This window comes from Canis lupus, chromosome 12 (genome assembly GCF_048164855.1).
Source record: "Canis lupus baileyi chromosome 12, mCanLup2.hap1, whole genome shotgun sequence".
Lineage (NCBI taxonomy): Eukaryota > Metazoa > Chordata > Mammalia > Carnivora > Canidae > Canis > Canis lupus.
The window spans coordinates 39160541-39182470 of NC_132849.1; the positions used below are offsets into that span (position 1 = coordinate 39160541).

General features: G+C 34.4%; 1 protein-coding gene across 19 annotated transcripts in view; it reads right to left on the minus strand.

The window, feature by feature from the left end:
* The window catches only part of BIRC6 (baculoviral IAP repeat containing 6), a 230898-nt gene that overhangs the window by 34410 nt on the left and 174558 nt on the right, over positions 1–21930 (minus strand). For all 19 annotated transcript variants that reach the window (XR_012004549.1, XM_072770594.1, XM_072770588.1 and 16 more), the window contains one exon: positions 10300–10510. Coding sequence is in view for 18 of the 19 variants with exons in the window: in XM_072770594.1 (XP_072626695.1) it covers positions 10300–10510 (211 nt within the window). In the remaining variant the exon portion in view is untranslated. The remainder of the gene's footprint in view (positions 1–10299; positions 10511–21930) is intronic.

Below are 21930 nucleotides of genomic sequence, written 5' to 3' on the forward strand. Positions count from 1 at the left end.
AAATGAGCACAATAAGAGAAGGAAATACTCAAAAGAGAGGTATGAGAGGGTTTTAATAATAAATCTTGATTTCTAGATTAAATAAAAATATAAATTTTAGGTTAAACATCACAGGACAAAATGAAGGTACTGTGTACTACTGTGGAGTGGAATAGCCACAAATAATATGCTTCATCAAGAGACAATCCAACTGAGGCAAATAAAACATAGTAAAAACAAATGTTGGCACTGCCATCTCCGTCACTGAGTAAAAGGCTGATGGACTACTAAACCTGTTCAAGGTCATCAACAAAGAAACTTAAAAAAAAAAAAAATATATATATATATATATGGTTACAACAAATGCTTCCTGGCTATGAAACTAGGCCTCTTTCATTCTGTAAGTGTCAGAAGTAGAGGAAAAAGAGGAGGAACTAGGAAATGTTTTTCCAACAGAAACAAAAGTAGGAGGCTGGAACTGAAATTCTTTGCTAACTGACTGAAGCCCTCAAAGAAATAGCTTAAAGCAATTATAGTAAGAGAATCTGATAGAAAATATGCCTTTTTAAAAGGAGGTCAACTAAATCCTATTGCTTAGACAAAAAGGAATTGGATATTTATACAAGAGAATTCAGTTACTTTTAAATATGATGAACTTCTTCAGGAAGACACTTTGAGATATCTAAGGAAACCAGCAATAAAGGAGGGCCACACTTCAATGCTGTTTAAGAGGAGTGAAATGTCCAGAGCACCTTAAACTCAGCATAGAGGCATTTGTGTTGCATCCTCATTAGCATTTCAGATTATTTGACTGATAGCAAGTCCCTCTTTCAAATTTTTGGTGGAATATCAAATACTAAATATAGTACATAGGATTATTTGCCTACTGGAATCAAGCAGGAAAAGTCCACATGTAAGATTAAAGATAAAACAATTGCCTTTGTTCCTGCTCCAAAAAAGCTACGAAGTGTCACATTTATTCAAAAGTAAAACCAGACTACTATGGCTATACTCTGTGTTTTGAGATAACACAGGTTGGAACAGTGAACAGAAATTCAATTTCACCAGGACTGATATGTAAAAGCTGAAGGGGTAACATCTTCACAGTGTAGACGATTTTGTGGGCAACAGAATGAATTTTCACACTAGACAATTATATTTCAAGTGGAAATGATTATGTGTGTGTGTATAACAGTCTATACTTATATAAAAGTTTAAAGTATGATGTTACACATCCCTTTATTAATGGAAGTGTGTTGCTTTCGAGTTCTTTCATGCTTAAGTCTAAAATAAAATATGGATCAATAACTGGTCATATATGGGGGACTGTTTTTACTTGGTCTTCATTTTCAAAGATTAATTTTAGAGAGATCAAGTGGGAGCCTGTCGTGGGACTTAGCTCACAATGGTGAAATCATGAACTGAGAGGTAATCAGAGTCGGAGGCTTAATGGACTGAACCACTCAGGCGTCCTGCTTATTCTTTAAATATCAAGTACTGCTATATAAATTCTCTTTTAGATTTTGAGAGAGAGAAAGAGAGAGAGAGAGAGAGAGAGAGAGAGAGCAGAGAGAGGGGGGAAGGGCAGAGGGAGAAAGAGAAAACAGGCTCCCCTGGCTCAGCAGGGAACCAGACTCTGGGCTCAATGCCAGAACCCTGAGATCATGACCTGAGTCGGAAGGCAGATGCTTAACTGACTGAGCCACCCAAGTGCCCCTAATTCTTTCTTGACAAGGGAGTTAAAGATACTAGAAATATAAGGTATATTAAATAGCAATAAAAGTCAGGAGATGAAAAAATAAGAGGGTATGTGGGGGATAGGGAGAGGCTTTTTACAACATAGAGAAAACAATTTTATCACCTCAACACTACCCTAATTTATGCAAGTTGATACCAAATCAGTTTGAAAAGACACTAGAGGAAAAATTCATATACCAGTAACTGAGAAATTTTCAGGAGTGCTTTACATTAATTCGTTTATGTTTATGTAACCATCAAATGGTTAAAGCTGACTCACTCTTCACCTAAGTGATAATTATATAAAGTTGCTCCCTGCTCATGTACTAGAGAGACCAAAAAACAGTGAGGCTTAGGTTTACTTCAGTAATTTAGCAATTACTACTTAGGCACAACTCAAATGCTATGCACATCTAATGAAATATGCTGCCTTTTAATGGCCTATCATGACTTGAAAATTCTGAAAATTCTTCAGGGTAATGAAAAAAGATGAGTAAAGGGAAGTATCAGAAAAACTGTGTAGAATTTACATTATTAAATATATTTTTATAATTATTAAAAACAAAATTTTCAATTAGAAAATAACTTTACTTCACTGTCAACATTTAAAAAATTATATATCCTGAATATCTAAAGCTGCTTCAGAAACAAATCCACCTCCCCAATTTCTAATTATTCACTAATGCACAAACTGAATTGTTCTTTGGAAGATAAGTTTAACTTAGCGGATAAATATATTTGACTGGGACATAGGAGATATGAGTTATCACAGGTCTGTCATTAAGCATCAGAGAACCCAGATCAAATCACAGTATTTATGGACCTTATTTTCTTTCATTTCATTTATAAAAAGAAGGATCCGAACTACCTGAGTTCCAAAGGGTCCACTTATAATAAAGAAGATGAGATAAATATATATACAATGAACTACTACTCAACCATAAGAAAAGAAATGAATTCTTGCCATCTGCAAGGCATGGATGGAACTAGAGGGTATTATGCTAAGCAAAGTAAGTCGTCAATTAGAGAAAGACAATTATCTATGATCTCACTTATATATGGAATTTAAGAAATGAAACAGGATCATAGGGGAAGAGAGGAAAGAATAAAACAAGATAAAATCATAGACAATGAAACTCTTAATTACAGGAAACAAACAAACAAACTCACTGGAGGGGAGGGAGGTGGGGGAATGGGGTAACTGGGTGGTGGACATCGAGGAGGGCACATGATGTAATGAGCACTGAGTGTTATATAAGACTCATGAATCACTGACTTCTATCTCTGAAAATAATAATACATTATGCATTAATTGAATTTAAATTTTAAAAAGTGCATTTGGTAAAATGAGTAACATCAAAAAGTCTTCATATGAAAAGGCTGTCATTCATAATATTTAAGGAAGAGTAAAAAAAATAGAAAAAAGTAGAATGTGCAAATTAAAGTCTACTACTTTAAAAAACTTAGAATTATTACCATTTATCGATAGACATTCTTTTTTTAAAGATTTTATTTATTTATTCATGAGAGACAGAGAGAGAGAGAGAGAGAGGCACAGAGACACAGGCAGAGAGAGAGAGAGAGGCAGAGACACAGGCAGAGGGAGAAGCAGGCTCCATGCAGGGAACCTGATGTGGGACTCGACCAGGTCCCCAGGATCACGCCCTGGGCCGAAGGCAGGCGCAAAACTGCTGAGCCACCCAGAGATCCCACCTATAGACATTCTAATATATTTTAAATCACTGTTTGGTGCTAATTTAAAAATATCTATTCTCTAAAAAAAAAGTCTCCTTATAGCTCTAAAATCTACAGATAACATGGGACAGCTTACTTATTGCAATGTGCACAGAAGGATTTGTTACAAACCAAATCTTACTCAGCAAGACACTTCGAATTCTGCAATTCAGAATGCTTGAAATACTGTTTGAGATAAAGACAGTGGAGACTGTCCGGAAACGTAAAGCTCATATAATGTAATCTGATAAAGAATAATCATTGCATATTGTTATGTGATACTGTGGAGACGGAAGTATTAAATCAATTTATAATTTTTTTGTTAATCCCTTAAATAGTAGAATAAGTTGTATTTTGGCATTTGAGCAAAGTGTTTTTCAAGATCCAGCTAAGCCTCTAGCCATTCTACACACATGAAGCCTAAGTGATCAATGAACTATTCTGATAAGAGGTAGCGATGGTGTATCTGAAGTAAAGGGCAATGGACTTGTCTTTCTTCATAAAAATTTTGTTTTTAATAATGAGCATCATAGGCATCAAGAGACTGGGGAGTGACATACCAGATTTATAACCTATTAGTAAGTTTTTTTTTTTAATTTTTATTTATTTATGATAGTCACACACAGAGAGAGAGAGAGGCAGAGACACAGGCAGAGGCAGAAGCAGGCTCCATGCACCGGGAGTCCGACGTGGGATTCGATCCCGGGTCTCCAGGATCGCGCCCTGGGCCAAAGGCAGGCGCCAAACCGCTGCGCCACCCAGGGATCCCTATTAGTAAGTTTTTAATGTTAAACTCTTTTTTTTCTTTTTTTAAATATTTTATTTATTTGACAGAGAGCACAAGCAAGGGGAGCAGCAGGCAGAGGGAGAGGGAGAGGGAGAAGCAGGCTCTCCACTAAGCAAGGAGCACAACTGAGGCACAATTCCAGGGTAATTCTCAAGAAAAAAGAAAGGAAATCAATAAAAGCACAGAGGCCGAAACACAAATACTATACTAATCAAAATTATTTCACACTGGCAGAACAAAAGGCATGCGAGGAATACTCTGGCGTTCTGCCTGCCTAAGTCATCAATCTGACAGTTAACGATAATTTGTTTTCATCAGATTCTGACCCCCTATAATTGGTACAAAATTAAGTGGCAGTGACTCTGGATTAATGCATCAATGAATACCTATCACAGTCTGTCTTTGGCAAGTGGGTAAGTAACTCTGCTGACACCTTGCATGCATTTTTGTCTTCTATTTGATAAACGTGCTCTCTTGTTCTCAATGCGTTTCCTCACCATCTCTCTAGCTCTTTTGGTCCCTGAGGAACTATTTCTTTCCACTGCTTGTAGGCCTAAATATTAAAAAGTATTAAACACAAAAGTCACTAAATCACAAAACTGAAGGGAAAAAGCTAGAAATTAAGACTTTATGAATAAAATAAACAAGAAGCCAGGAATTTTTTCTCATTAGTCAAGAAAGAAAGGATTACCAGAAAGACAAGAGTGTTTATGATTAGGAAAATTTGTAATCACCAACAAGGGATTTAATTCCACTTAGAGTGTAAGCCCTGTATTTATGTGTGCATAAATATTCAACTCTTTTTGCTTCACAGGCGCCTAGGATAGCAGTGGACAAGCAAAGGAAATGGAGCTCTTTATCATTTTGGAAGTCCTCTGTTCTTTCTACCAAAGCGATTACTAAGGTGGCTTTTGAACAATGTCTCTGAAATAAAGTAATAAGCTACCTTAAATGACTGAGGCAAAGTTAAATATAACCAATATTGATAGTTTAATTAGCCATTTCCCCATTTTTTGGTGAAATTATTATAAAAAATGTCAAAGGAACAAGAAAGAAATACAAAATTTCCGGATGAAAGCATCCTGAAATGCTCCAATACTGTGTAGGTTTTAAGTGATAGATCATGGAAGAAAATGGCCTAAGTAGAAAATTACATTTAACCTTATAGGCACAGCTGTTTTCAGATGGCTACACAATTAATGGACAAAACATGTCATCTACATTTTAAAAAATCAAATCCCGAAAAAATTTCTGATGACTAATTACCTTTAATCTTGTCTATTTCAGTTGGAAAATGTTGAATATAAAATTCTCTATTTGGAAGTGATACTTTTGCCTATTCTTTTGTGCTTCCAAAAGGGAACGTTATTCATGATTTAATGCTTACTAACAGTCAAAAGCAATAATAATCAATTTGTCTATGTTAACCATTAGACTCAAATCAGCTCTATACAGTTACATATTGTGAATCTTGAAAGGACAGGTTAAGGAAGGTGGTGGATAGTAAAAATATAGAATCATGAATAAAAGAATATTAAAATAGTATTGACTTTAGGAAGTTTAATGTACAGTAAATATTTAACAACTGCCTGGGGAATGGTCAACTTTAAGTCAGAAAAGAGGGATATTAACAAAAAAAAAAAAAAAAAAAAAGAAAAGAGGGATATTATAAACCAGAAGTACTACATTCATTCTCTAGTGCTCTGGTTTACATCAAATATCAACCCCACCAGAGTACTACATTACTCATCAAACTATCCCATAAGAAATCATCATTTTATTAGGGTATAATTATAATTGAAGGGCATTTGAAACACATCTTAGAGTCTATTTTTTCAAAATTTAAAATTCAGAAGCTACTTTTTAGATATATGTATGTGTGGACATTGATGGGAGATGAATATATAATTATATCTCATACACATAATAGCAAAAAATCACTAATCATAGAACTACTAGGCATAAAAGGCATTCCTGTGGGGTTGTGCCACTGTGGCAACAACTCTAGTTCCTCCTCTTAGCAGTCATTCTTGCTCAAGGCTTAGGGTATATAGATAAAGTTGGGTGATGAAATCTGATCTCTGAAATCCTTTCAGTAGCTTATCACCACACTTAAGAGTAAGTAACCGTAAATACACCCTTTCTCAACTTCTAACTCCTGCTTTTCTCTTCAGCCTCATCTCCCACTCATCTACCATACCCAGTCATACAAAATTTCTTTAGGTTTCCCTGAATATGTGATACTTTCTTTCATTGCTAACATTATTCTCAGTTTGGTATATCAACGAATGACCTACTTTATTTAGCTAATTCTTATTTTTTAGGTCTCCAAATCAGGTTTGATTCTTCAGTAATATCTTATTCTTCTAATATGCCATGTACTGTGTAATTAAAACTGTCTAGTTATTGTTTACCTCATTTATCTGTCAGTCCCTTAGAAAAAGGATCCAATTTTCCTGCTATGCTCTCATGAACATTCAACAAGCAATCTGCTAAATGAACAAATCAGACAGGCTCTTGTGACCAGGCCAGCTCTCTGCTATCTAAATACAATCACAGATTTCAAGATTTTATTTATTTGAGAGAGACAGCAAGAGAGAGCAGAAGCAGGGGGAAGAGGGAGAAGCAGGTTCTCGCCTGAGCAGGGAGCTCAACACAGGGCTGGATTCCAGGACCCTGGGATCATGATCTGAGCTGAAGGCAGACGTTTAACCGACTGAGCCAGCCAGGTGCCCCAAACACAAACTTCTAACACACAAGTCTGGCAATATCCAGGTCAATTATCTGCCTTTACAGTTTCTTAACAGTAACTTTCTGTTTCCTCTTACAGAAAGTTTCTAGCGTGGTTGGGGGCTGAGTCATAATCTCCTTCACTCTTTGAATTTTGAGGTCAAAATCAATTAGCGACAGAATAATCTCAATCAGGTTATTCCTAGCAGGAAAGTAAACTTCCCTTCAGCACTGGATCAAAACATTTCAATTCTCTCATCCACAATAAGAAGACAAAAATTGTATAAAGATATAAAGGAGACATAATTTAAATGAAATGAACCACAATTATCAACTAGAGACCTTTTGCAGAGCACACAGCAAATCTATTTTTTATTTAAGATACCAAATGGTTAAACATATTAAAATTTCATTTGAAGGGAAAATTACTGCCCTTTGTGTATGCTTGGTTTAAAAAAAAAAGAAAAAGGAACAAATGAGAAGTTAAAAAGGAAAGAAGCCAATAAGGTATATAATTAGTAAACAAATACTAGCTCTCACTTAAGAAGAAAAAAAGAAAAACTATACTAAAAAGATGTACTTTATTCACCCTTACATTTATTACTGAGGGCAGAGATAAAAATAATGTAAAAATTTTCTGAGCTGAAATACACGTATACATTACTTTCAAGGCCATACCTCTAAGCCCTGATAATACAACAAGGCTTACCCAGAAATGATCAATGAACGGAACATATTTGCCTTGACCATTCTCAAGAGTATACTAGGTTTTTAAAAAAAATACAGATGGGCTGGGGTAGGCAGGTAGGGGGAGGGGAAGTTTTATACTTTCAGACAGTGTTAAAATTAAACTTAGCCAATTTCTGTGGGTATGAAGTCTATAAGGAAAGTGGACTATGCTGATCTCTTTATCAGAGTTCTATTATAATGAAAATATGAAAAGAAATACATCTTTAGTCCTGATAGGCTGGAAGATAATATATTTTATCCTCTCACTCTATGAAGTGGAAAATGAATTCTCGATGTACCAAATGTTGAAAGGCAAGTAGAGATGTTATAACATGTATGTCTTTGATGGTTTCCTTTTCTAACACAGGTTGTAAAATATAATACATATCATGAATAGTCCTAAGAATATTCAAATCCTATGGTAAAACTCACTAACATTGTTACTTTATCACTAAAACAAGTTATTAAAAGGTTACTGTACAGTCACTGTAAAGATAAAATAAAACAAACTGAATAATCATTATGATCTTTACATGTATGTTTCATTGGTACAGGATTTAGAAGCCTGAAGTGCCATTTTTCTTATTGAAGAAGGAAAGAATGTGAAGAGTAATTTTTTCCAGTAGAAAAGGAGGAAAACAAAAAGCTCCAATTAAATGAAAGTCAGTTACCCTCTATCTGAAATTGTATTTTATAGTGAATCATCAATATATTTTATACAGAAGTCAAGTTTACTTTTAAAAAATTATACTGCATATATTATGGAAACAGGAAATATATTAACTTAAGAAAAGCAACAAAAAAGGTGCTCTAAGTACACAAAGCCCATTCACTGCAATAAGTATCTTCCATAATTACCTTAGAATTCAATACAGTATAACACCATTTTTGCAGGATCCAACAGAAATTATAACTTAAGGAAATATATAATATAAAGAGTTGTTCTTATTTTAATGGTCTTACTGTCACATACCACCATAAATTTGTGATATTATTTTTAATAAAAGTTAATTATGACTACATTCCACATCTTCACACAATTTTTTCATCCAAGAAATAAAATTTTCCTGGGAAAAAACACTCAACGTTTCATATATTTTCAATTTTGTTATCAATTAGTACTATACACCTCAAAACGCAGTAAGATGAGGTACAGAAACACAGGACAAGATTCCCCTAAAAATATACACAAGGGCAATTTCAAAGCTTTGTATATTTTATATTATTTTGTCAAGAAATATGTTTATTATACAGTAAGGAACAGAGATTGCCAGGGTACAGACTGGATGTTCAATGAGACATTAGCTCAATTTGAGGATTAGACCCTCAGTTCAATTATGACATGACACTATTTTTAGGTATGCCAGCCGCCTACATTTCTTGTTAAGATTTTTGCCGTGATGAATGATGGGACCATACATCATATTCTCTTCTCTATAACACAAATAATCTTCCATCAAAGATTATATACCTTTACGTATTCCTTCCCTGGTAAAAGAATAGTATGAACCTACAGGTTTTTATGTTTCTACCAACTGCCTCTTCTTTAATCTTTTATCCAATTCACAATTCTTAACTGCCTGGCAGTGAGTCACAACCTTTTAAAGCGATAGTGAGTACAAAAAATAAATAAGTACAAAATTACTGCAACAGAATAAAGAAAAAAATTACTTTTTCAGTGACCAATTCTCTGCCATCATTTGATGTATATCGTGTTTCTCCAATTTTAGTATTTTAATAAAAAAAATAAGTGAAAATAGGTAGAACAAATACATTGTCAAGATGGTAAAGAAGATTATCTGATTCAAAAGACCACTGCCAAAAGAATAAATTTTCACTGGCAGTATAAATACCTTAAAAATCAAAATTTCATTAAATGACAACCACTGAACAGATTCTGCTAAGAACAATTTTTACTACGTTACTTAAAAGGAGTTTTTGTAAACATCTGAATCTAATGAGGTATAAACCTAAGCCAAAAATTCATTTAACAAATTTACCAAGAAGATAAATATTAACTTTACTATAAATACAACAAAACTGAATCCTCTCACTTCTAAAAAAGATTATAGCATGAACAGTATCATATATCAAAATGAAACAGAAGTAATCCATAAACCCAACAATTCTATTTCTATGAATCTACTGTGTGGGGATTTGTACAAGCTTCAAAAGATGTATGTCTGAGGTTATAAACAGAAAATAACCCAAATGTCCACTAATAGATGATTAAGTAAAATATAGGATCTACAATGAGTAACGGCAGTATTAAGAATATGTCAGCTAGTATGTATTTATTGGTGCTAAAACGTGTCTTTGGTCTCAGTACTGACTAAAATGAGCATCCATCTGTATACTAGGTACAATATAACAAAATTTAAGATAAACTCCAAACCTATACCTGTTAAGACTACACAAGGAGAAGTCTGATAAGCCATTGTAATAAATGTTTCTGTAGGATTTGGTGGATATTTTTTTCTTTGTAGTTTAGATCTTGCTTGTATGCATGTGTGCTTAATCAACATATGTCATTTAAAAAACACAAAGCTATTTTAAAAAGACTGGTAGAAGCACAATCAAGAGAAATGAACCAAGTATACTACCTTAAACGGTTGGTGTAGGTATCAACACAGGTCTTCATTTTGGCTAACAATGTACCAACAGAAGTTTGACATTCTGACTGTTCCTCTTCCTCTTCACCGTTCTCTGTAGAAAGAGGCAGCAGTAGGGGCACCATGGACGTACAAGAAGCAATGGCCCGGAGCAATTCCAGCAGAGCTCGATAGAGTGGCACATGTCTTGCCATGTCAAGAACTGTAAGAGGTAAAGGGGAAAGCATAAAATGAGAACATGTACAATTACAATGTAAAAGTTAAGTCCACACAGCCATATAACTTCTACTCAGACCTTTTTTTTTCTTTTTAAGATTTTATTTATTTTGAGAAAGAGAGAAAGAGCACACACACGAGCAAGTGGGAGGGGCAGAGGGAGAAAGAGAATCTCAAGCAGATGCCTGGTTAAATGCAGAGTCTGACATGGGGCTGAATCACACGACCCTGAGATCATGACCCAAGCCAAAATTAAAAGCTGGACACTTAACCATCAAAGCCACCCAGGTGCCCTGCTCGCTCACTCACTCTTTCTTTCAAATAAATAAATCTTAAGAAAAGAAAGAAAGAAAGAAAGAAAGAAAGAAAGAAAGAAAGAAAGAAAGAAAGAAAGAGAGAGAAAAAGAAAAAGAAAAAAAGAAAGATAGATCTGACTCTGCTCAGTGGGGAGTCTACTTCTCCCTTTCCCTCTGTCCCTCTTCCCTGCTTGTACTCTCTTGCTCACTCTCAAATAAATAAATAAATAAATAAATAAAATCTTAAAAAAAAAAAAAGACTAAATAGCCCACATAATACTTTATAGCCAAAATTCATTAGTAATGAAATGGAATTTTATTTTCAAAATTAAATTGAAATGACAAAGCCACTATAGCTCAGGCAAAATAAAATGATATGATCATAGTTTATCAAAGGTATATAATTCAGTAGATCAACTTGTTAGAAAAAAAGAGTTAACTAAGATTTTTTTAAGGATTTCATTTATTTATTTGACAGATAGCAAGGGAGCACAAGCAGGAGGAGTGGCAGGCAGAGATAAAGGGAATAGCAGGCTCCTCCACTGAGCAGGGAGTCTGATACAGGGCTTGATCCCAGGACTGTGGGATCACAACCTGAGCCAAAGGCAGACACTTAACTGATTGAGCCACCCAGATGCCCCTATACTAACTTGTAATAATTACTAGTTCAAATGAAGTGTTTTCTTAAAACTACATGCATCCAAGAATGAATTCCCTACTCTAAGAAAATGTACTACTTCTAAGGCTTTTATAAGTTCTTTTGTTAGGTTTTGTGGGTTTTTTCCAACTTCCAACATGATTTTGTGAATTGTGTTAAGATAAAGAGCTAACAACATTTTTCCTTCATTTTCTTTTTTTTTAAAGTAAGCTCTATGCCCAGTATGGGGTTTCTGGTAAGAAAAAGAAAAAGGTTTACTACATTACTTAAAAGGAGTTTTTGTAAACATCTCAGGTCTCAGGACCCTGAGATCAAGAGTCACCATGTTCAATCGACTGAGGCAACCAGGTCCCCTTAACAATTCTTTTTTTCTAATGCCAGATATTAAATAAAGTTATTCCATAAATATTCACTGAAAACATGCTGCTAGATAGGAGGAGAATACAGCAGTGAAGAAAATAAACAAAATCCCTCCCCTAGTGTAGCTTACATTCTAAATAGAAAAGGACAAATGAGTAAAATTTTCTTCAGATGCTAATAGGTACTCTACTACACAAAAGATTGAAATGGGGAAGGAGAATTGAAGGAGGAACCACCAGTACTGGGATTAGAGTATGGAGGGATGAAGCATAGGAATCCTGAACTTTATGTGGCAACTGATTAAAACAGTAAAATTAGTTGTGATGGTCTGAAGACAAACAGGGAGGCTGTTTAGAATGATGGAGGAGTAGGTCCACATTTTCACACCTTCCAACAGTGATGCAGAAGACAGGGGTAGAAAAGTATGACTGCTTGTTCTTGCCTTATTTGAAATTTTACCTTCTATCTTAATCATATATAAAATTTTCATACATACTTGGTTATATTTAAAGTCTCTTTTCCAACCCATGGCCCTAATACTACTACTTTCTATAATTTTATAGTATAACATAGTATACTCTACTTTTCAAGAAAATTCAGTTAAAACCCAAAGTTATTAATCAATAGGCATAAAACCTGACATTAATACTTGTGAGGATACAAGAAAGCCAGACTTATATAAACAGGTGGATATGCAACTTGGTAACCAATTTGGCATTATTTTTTAAAAATTTTATTTATTTATTCATGAGAGACACAGAGAAAGAGGCAGAGGGAAAAACAGGCTACATGCAGGGAGCCCAATGTGGTACTTGATCCTGGGACAGCGGGATCATGCCCTGAGCCAAAGGCAGACCTCAACTGCTGAGCCACCCAGGCCTCCCAATTTGGCATTATTTAATGCTCATATTTTATGACTTAGCAATACCACTTGTTACTATTTACCTAAAAAACACAGGTGATCAATATAACACTGTTTTTAGGGGCACCTAGCTGATTCAGTTGAGAGAGCATGTAACTTTTAAAATTTTATTTGTTTTTACAATTTTATTTATTTATTCATGAGAGACTCAGAGAGGCAGAGACATAAGCAGAGCAAGAAGCAGGCCCCCTGTGGGGAGCCTGATGGAGGACTCAGTCCCAGGACCCCAGGATCAAGACCTGAGCTGAAGGAAGATGCTTAACCACCAAGCCATCCAGGTGCCCTGCAACTCTTTTTTTAAAAAAGATTTTTATTTTTGAGCATGTGACTCAATCTCAGGGTCATGAGTTCAAGCCCCATGGTGGACATGGAGCCTACTTAAAAAAAGATTAAAAAAAAATACATAATACTGATCTTAATAGCGAAAGTTGGAAGCATTCTAAGACCAATAAATTAAAGGGTTAAATACACAATAATATCCAAATGACTCTATCCTATGTAGTATTTATAAAGAATATGGTAGATCTCCTACACCAGTATTTGAGTGACATAAGTTGCAAAATATGTAAAGAAACTCAAATATACTTGTTATGGTTGGGGAACTATGTAGGAATTCCTACGTAGGAATACGCAGAGGAGGGATCCCTGGGTGGCGCAGCGGTTTAGCGCCTGCCTTTGGCTCAGGGCACGATCCTGGAGACACGGGATCGAATCCCACGTCGGGCTCCCGGTGCATGGAGCCTGCTTCTCCCTCTGCCTATGTCTCTGTCTCTCTCTCTCTCTCTCTCTCTCTGTGACTATCGTTAAAAAAATAAAAAAAAAAAAATAAAAAAAAATAAAAAAAAAAAAAAGGAATACGCAGAGGAAAGATAAATTTCTAAACATTAATGTTGCATACACGAGTAACATTTCACACTGATTACCCTGACAAAGATTCCTGATAAGGCTATCATCTACTTTTTTTTAATTTTTAATTTTTTTAAAAAAGTAAGCTATATGCCTAGTGTGGGGCTCAAACTCACAATTTTAAGATTGAGAGTCCCATGTTCTACCAACTAAGCCAGCCAACTGCCCCAAGGCTGCAGTCGACTTGGACCATTTTTCTCCTTCTCGACTCCTTTACCAGGCATATCACTTAGGTATATTTATGTCTAATCCTTTTTCTAAACAACGTTATTTTTTTGTGTGTATAACTGTTTGGAGAAGGAATTATGGCTCCCATTGTGTGTATGAGAAACTAAGATTTAGTAAGTTGTATGAGCAGCTAAATAGAATATAGCAAGACCAACACTGACAGTGAGGTACATCTAACTCTAGAGCTTTTTCATTAAACCATGATGCCTCCTGTTCAATAGTAGTCACTGTTCACACACAGAGCTATTTAAATTTAATTCAAATGTAAAAGAATTAAAAATTCTGTTTCTTAATTGTACTAGCCACATTTTCAGTGACTAACAGTCACATGAGTCCATACTGGACAACACAGATACAAAATGTTTCCATCATAGAGAAAATTCTCTTGTATAACACCACCTCCAAAAACTAATAAATTTCTTATATTCTGAAAAATATGTGGTATTTGTGAACTATATGGGGTCTACCCAAAGAAACAGGTCTTTCTCTGGGAGTAGTAGATATCACATAAACTAAAAGGAACAATGACTTAGTAATTCAAAAATAAGGGGCATATGGGCTCTGCTCTACCCAAAGAGATGGGTATATCTCTAGGAGTTGTAGGTACTGCACAGAGTAAAAGAATCTCTAGACTATATTCAAAAGAGCGTGAATATTTTGTTTCAGGTTTGTTTCAAAATCAGTGATATATACATGTACTGGATATACTTGTATAGTTAGATATAGAATATTGAGAATATTAATCATAAACTAGTAATGGTACTTTCATGTAGAGAGAAGGACTAGGGTTGAGGGGGTAACATTAGGGTGAAACCCAGAGGCGGAGGCTTAAGTGTCTGAGCCACCCAGGTGCTTCTGCTTTCCAATGTTATTAAGTAACGTATACTGGGTACCCCGGGGTGGCTCAGTGGTTTAGCGCCGCCTTCAGCCCAGGGCCTGACCCAGGATTGAGTCCCACGTCGGGCTCCCTACATGGAGCGAGCCTGCTTCTCCCTCTGCCTGCGTCTCTGCCTCTCTCTCTCTCTCTCTCTCTCTCATTCTGTGTCTCTCATGAATAAATAAATAAAATCTTAAAAATAAAAAAGTAATGTATACTTAAAGACTTTCCTCAGAGTTCAGTGTTTTTCTTAACATTCTTTTGAATAGAGTTCTATGAATGTAATTTTATGTTCCACATTACATTAACTATTAACTCCAGATAATCCATTCTACACTGCTCTGCAACATCCTATTGTTGGAAAAATTAAACCTAATAAAACAAAGCATGGCTTTTTATAAGTAATTAATAATATATAATCTCCAATTAGAGAAGTAGCAAACTAAATTATATGCTAAAGCACATCATATTAAAGTGGCTCCAAACATTAAGTGATGGGAGTTTATCATATATATATATGATATACACACACACACACACACACACACACACACACACACACACACACACAAAACCTGTCTTAGAGGTTTCATAACAAGACCCTTTGCCAGGATAATCAATAGGATTAAAAATAAACCCCAATTTTGTTCTTACAACAAAATAATTGATGCAACGTTGTGGTTTTTTTTTAAGACTTTATTTATTTGACAGAGAAAGAATACAAGTAGAGGGAGTGGCAGAGAGAGAGGGAGAAGCAGTTTCCATCCCAAGGCCCTGGGATCATGACCTGAGCCAAGATGTTCAACCAACTGAGCCAAGATGTTCAACCAACTGAGCCGCCTAGGTTCCCTGAGGCAACACTGTTTTTATTAAAAGACAATAATCCTGTTGGATTAAACCTAAAATATTCTGATTATAAACTATTTGGTCCAAAGAATATGAAGAAGTAATTTGATAAAGGAAATTTTAAAGAAAATGAAAAAGCACATCTCCAAATGGCAAAACATTATTCTTACTCATCAGTTTCTAAGAATAAAGGTATAAACCACAGTACACTGATTACTAATCCCCAAAGGATAATAGGAATTATTAGCAATGTAGTCCTTTTCCTTTCTAAAATCGAAAGATGATTAAATAATACAGGAAATGATTCTGATTACATTATCAATAAATCACTAAAACCAGAAACTAACTCTGGTTAGTTTAGAGGTAATCTACCTCTAAAGGTGGCTTCATGTAAGATTTGTATAAATTTAGATATAAATTTAAATGACATGTGATCTTAATTAGGACTAGTAATTAGTGGTATTTAATTGGTATTGCTATAAAACTTTCAATAATGCCTTTTATATTACAGGTTACTAACACCAAGCACTAAATTTTTTTCCTAAGTACCCAAAAAAGGACACAAAAGAATGAAATGTCTGGACTTCTAGTCTAATACTATTTTTCTGCTGCTTCTGCTTTACCAGAAAATAAATTTACACATTAAGGACATATTCATGATGCTTTACGAACAAAGAAAACTGGATACTTCTAAACAGAACACTACTGTCTCAAAGGTAAATAGTGATTATGATAACACTGGGAGCACACATGCCACACAAGAACTATTTAAGCACTTTATGTATATTAAATAACTCAATTCTCACAATTTCATGAGGTAAATATTATCCTCATTTTCCACATGAATAAAGTGAAGCACAGAAAGGATAAAAACTTTGCTCAAGGCTGCATAATCAGTGAAGTAGAGAGGACAGGATGCAAAAGCAGATGGTCCAGCTCTTTAGTCTACATCCTTAAGCACTAAAATATAATGCCACTCAAAGGTCACAATTTCAGAAAAAGCACTAACATGATTAACTACCAAAGAGAGAAAAAGTACTTCATGCACAGTGAAAAAAATTAGTATAGCTGGAAATTCATCCTAACAGTTTCCTTAAAGCACACTAAAAAAAAATGTTAGTTGCCTTTAAGCTTTAATATTATGTAATTCATAATCTTAAATTTTTTTATCAATAGATTTTTACAACATGGTCTCAAATTTAGCTTTCTACTGCATTCACATGATAAAATGAAGAACTTAGCTCTTTATTTTAATTCTCAGGAATCTTGAAAGTGTGTCAGGATTTTTCTTTTTTTTTTTTTTTTTTTTAGATTTTATTTTTAAGTAATCCCCATATCCAATGTGGGTTTCAAATTCACAACCCTGCGATCAAGAGTCTCATGCTCCATCAACTGAGCCAGCCAGGGGCCCTGAGTGTCAGGATTTTCTGTCACTTTGTTACCAAAAAACTGTAAGTAGCCAAAAAAAATTATGAAATAATTTTCAGATGATTTTTATTTTTATTTTTTAAATATTTTATTTATTCATGAGACATACAGGCAGAGGGAGAAGCAGACCCCCTGCAGAGGGCCTGAAGTGGGACTCAATCCCAGTACCCTGGTATTATGACCTAAGCAAAAGGTAGATGCTCACCCAGGAGTCCCTATTTATAAGTCTTAAAATCAATTTATTGAGGCATAAGTTACAATCAATAAAATGAACTAATTTCCAATGTGCCTTTAATGACTTCTGACAATAAACATTCTGGTGTAATCACTGTCCAGATGAAGATACAGGATATTCTATCATTCCAAACACTTCTCCTTAGGCCTCTTTTCTCCTATGGCCAGCTTCAGATAACCACTCCTATGCTTTCATTGTAGAAAGCAGATAAACAGCAGAGAAAATCAACACCACCAAATTGGTTTTTTAAAAAGAAATAGAAAATCTGAATAGCCCCTTACCAGTTAAAGAAACTGAATTAATTAGAACTCTTTTTATTAAAAAACTGCAGATGGCTTTACAGGTAATTTTTATCGAACACTAAGAGAAAAATCATTTATTATTAATCTTATTGCATCCTTCAGAAAATAAAGGAAGTGGAAACAACTCATTTTTGAGGACAAAATTAACCTGATACCAAAATGAGACAAAGACATCACAAGAAAAAAGAAACTATGAATCAATACTTCTCACAAACATGGGAAAAAAATACAATAAAACACAACTAAGTGGGATTTTTTCTAAGAATGCAAGGTTTACTTAAATGTGAAAAGTCAAGGTAATGAACATATTAATGGACAAAAAAAGAAAAGCCATTATGAGCAGATTAGCATAACAAAATTCAAAACTCATTTATGATAAAACTTTAGCCAAAACAGGAATAGAAGAAAACCACCCAACCTGATAAACAGGTTCTATAATATCCCTACTTCAGTCATCACATTTAATGGTGAAAGAATGAATACTTTTCTCCCAAAGTCACAACTCCAACAGCATGTAGACTGTACAAGAAAAGAAAAAGGCATACAAATTGGAAAGAAATAAAAATGTCTTTAATGTACATGGCTTGATTACTTATACAGAAATCCTAAAGAATCTAGAGGAACTAGTTCGTGAGTTTTACACAGTAGTGGGATATCAGGTAAATAAATAAAACTCAACTGTATTTTAATATACTAACAGGAAAATGAAAAATTTAAAAACTACCATTTACAATTGCATGAAAAATGGAAGTGGGATAAATTTAACATAAATTTAAGAGTACATAAACACTACTGAGAGGCATTAAAGGAAAGCTAACCAGAGATATACAATGTTCATAGATCAAAGACTCCATACTGTCAGTTCTCTCCAAATTGATGTAAAGACTAAATATAATTACAAACAAATTCCCAATTTGCCAAATGACTTTTGTTGGGGGTAGAAACTAACAAGATGGGCAGCCCCTGTGGTGCAGCGGTTTAGCGCCACCTGCAGCCTGGGGTGTGATCCTGGAGACCTGGGATTGAGTCCCACGTCGGGCTTCCTGTATGGAGCCTGCTTCTCTCTCTGCCTGTGTCTCTGCCCCTCTCTCTCTGTCTCTATGAATAAATAAAATCTTAAAAAAAAAAAAAAAACTAACAAGATGACTTTAATATGCATATGGAAATTTAAATGCCCTGGATAATCAGAAACAATTACAACTGAATTTTAATTGCCATAGATTACAAATTTTATAATTAATGCATCTAAAAAGTAAGTAAACTCTTAGAGACAATTAATTAGCCCAATGCTCACCTTTTCAAACTGTTTGGCAGGACAAAGTAACAAAAAGAAACAAACAATACAATGATATTTTGACTAATGAATTCCCTAAAGGCAGAAAAATTCTCTGGTAAGAACAAACCAAAAATAGTTCATAAATCATACAAAGCCTGTTTGGCTTAAAAGCTAAGACTGGCAAAAACATTTCCACATAAAATTTCTATTCATTCCAGCCCATATAAAAGTTACAAGGGCTAAGCTAATAAACTCTGGTGTTCCAACATTAGTCTTTCTCTCTTCTCCATTTTGGTAGAAATAGCTAAGCTTTTTAAATTCCAAGTAGCTCCATACTTTTATCTTCTATAACAAATCTAGATGCCTGTTCATACTTCTAGCTATATACATACAATTATTAAAGGCTACTGATAGCCATTTCTGGAGGGTGGTAGATTAGGTAATCTATTTTTACTTTCTTCTTTGTGCTTTGAGGGATTGCTTAAGTTACTCACGGCATGCACAAAATGATGTCTTAGATTTGCTTTAAAACAATCTACTATGTTTATATATGTGTGTGTCTGTAAAGAATTGAGTGAGGATATAAATAAAAAAGCATGGCCAAGCTTTAACCACAAATGAAGCTGGGTGATGGAGCTCATGGAGGTTCATATTGCTACAATCACTAGTTTTCCGTACTTTGAAGTTTTCAATAATAAAAGATATTATTAAATTGTCATAGTCATAAAGGGCAAAAAGCCTGAGAAATGTTCCAGATTAAAGGCAACGAAAGAGGTTATGTATGTAACATATGATGCTAGATTAAATGGTGGAAAAAAGCAATTTTTTTCTTTGCTATAGAGGACATGATTGGGAAAAATATTTGTGAATTAGAGGATTAGATGGTTGTATTAGATTATTAATTTTCTATATTCTGATTACTATAATGTGGTTATGTAGTAGACAGCCTTTGTCTTTTGGGAAATAAATCCTACAACACTTAGGGGTAACAGAGCTATAATGTTCCACAATTGGAAAATGTGTATATATGTATAAAATTTATGCATGTTTGAAAAAAAAATTAAAAAAATTTATGCATGTTTTTATGCATGTATATATGGATAAAATGAAGGAAGGAAATCAGTATCAAGCTTTTATAAAGATGTACAGAAATGGCTACTCAATGTTACCGGCTAACATCTATGGAGTACAAGTTAAAATCTGGCAAAACAAAAAAATAAAAAGACACACACTTTTAATCACCAGTTCTAGTAATTCTAAAAATTAATCCTAACAATAAAATTATCAAGGTTACCAAAATTATAAAAGCAAAGGAATCAGTTTGTGCTTATCAGTATGGAGATGATATAATTACTAAATATCAATTGTGTGGTCAAAAAATGATGTGCCCTATGATGTATTAGAACAAATTCCAAAGTATGTAATTTGAGGGTGGGGAGAAGCAGGAAATAGAAATGGGGTTGTATGCTATAGAGCCATTTTGGTAAAATATAATACAAAACAATAAAAAAGATAAGGAGATGTATTCATATTTACTTGCTTTATACACACACAGGATCTCTATAAAAATATAAACAATTAGTAATGATTTTATCTAGGGAGCTCAACTGACTGGCTATGGGACAGTCAATAGGAAGACATCTATTTATTATGATATTATCTTAAAGCTTTTGAATTTTGAAATAAGAATACTTGGCTAAAGAGTAAGTATATAGTTTAATATTTAATAAAACTGACTTACAAGGGAAAAGCACATGAATTTGTATATTTAGATAGGTGCTAAAATTACTTTCAAGAAATTAATGGATGTACAATACCCACTCTAAAGGTACAGAATATTTAATTAGTATGAGAGCTTAAAAAATTTTACTTCATTTATGGCACTTCAATTTTTCCCCCTAATTGGCATGATAGCATGAATTCAGTGGACCTAACCCGCTCTGCAGTAAAACTGATAAAAATTCTTTAAAAAAAAAAAACAAAAACAACCCACCACTCAGGGTCTCTGGAAATGGCCCTAAGAGCATACAAAAAACTGAGAAAAAATTTATTGAAGAAACTCTACTAAGACAAAGAAAGAAAGAGAAGAGTCTGTAGTAATTGAACCAAAATCCTGCTCCTTTCCTCTTTTCAGATCAGCAATCAAGAAAATCCACTCCAGACTGGTAGAATCAGGGTTCCATCTCCCCCTAGTTGGAAATAGAAGATTATCTTCCCAAGAAGTGGGAGATTTCAGCTTTTGTCATCCTACCATTGGTTACTTGCTGTGGCTAGGTTCTAGGTAGGTATTGCTAAGAGTTAGATGCTTCCTTCTGTCCTGGCCCCACCCGGGACAGAGGACTCAAATAAATAATTCTGCGAAGGTATATAAATGGCCAATGAACACATGAGAAGATGCTCAAGATCACTAGTCTTCAGAGAAATGCAAATCAGAACCACAATGAGATACCTACCACTGCACACTCACTAAGATGGCTGTAATTAAGCTCAGGTAATAACTTACTAACATGTAAACGTGCACCTCCACTCCTAGGTACATACCCAAAGGAATTGAAAGGAAGAACAGAAAGAGATATTTGTATGCCTATTATTGTAATGTATAAGCATTACTCACAAAAGGTGTAAAGAACCCAAATGTCTGTCAACTGATGAATGGATTAGCCAAATGTGGTAGATATCCAGCCATGATGGAATATCATTGTTATAAACAGAAATCAAGTACTGATAAGAACATCAATGAACTTTGAAAACATTACAATAAGCAAAAACAGCCAGTTAAAAAATCTTTTGATCCCATTTATATCAAATGTTCACAATGATCAATTCTATATATAGAAAGAAAGTTAATGGTTGCTTAGGGCTAAGGGGTGGTGAGAGGACACCAGGATGACAGCTAAAGGGTATAGGATTTCTTTTAGAAATAATAATGAATGAATGAATGAATGAATGAATGAATGAATGAGATAAAACTATTCTACATGACTGTGGCAATGGCTGTGCCTATCCATGAATATGCCTCAAATCATCAAATGGACACTGTAAGTGGGTGAATTGTATAGTAACTTATCTTTC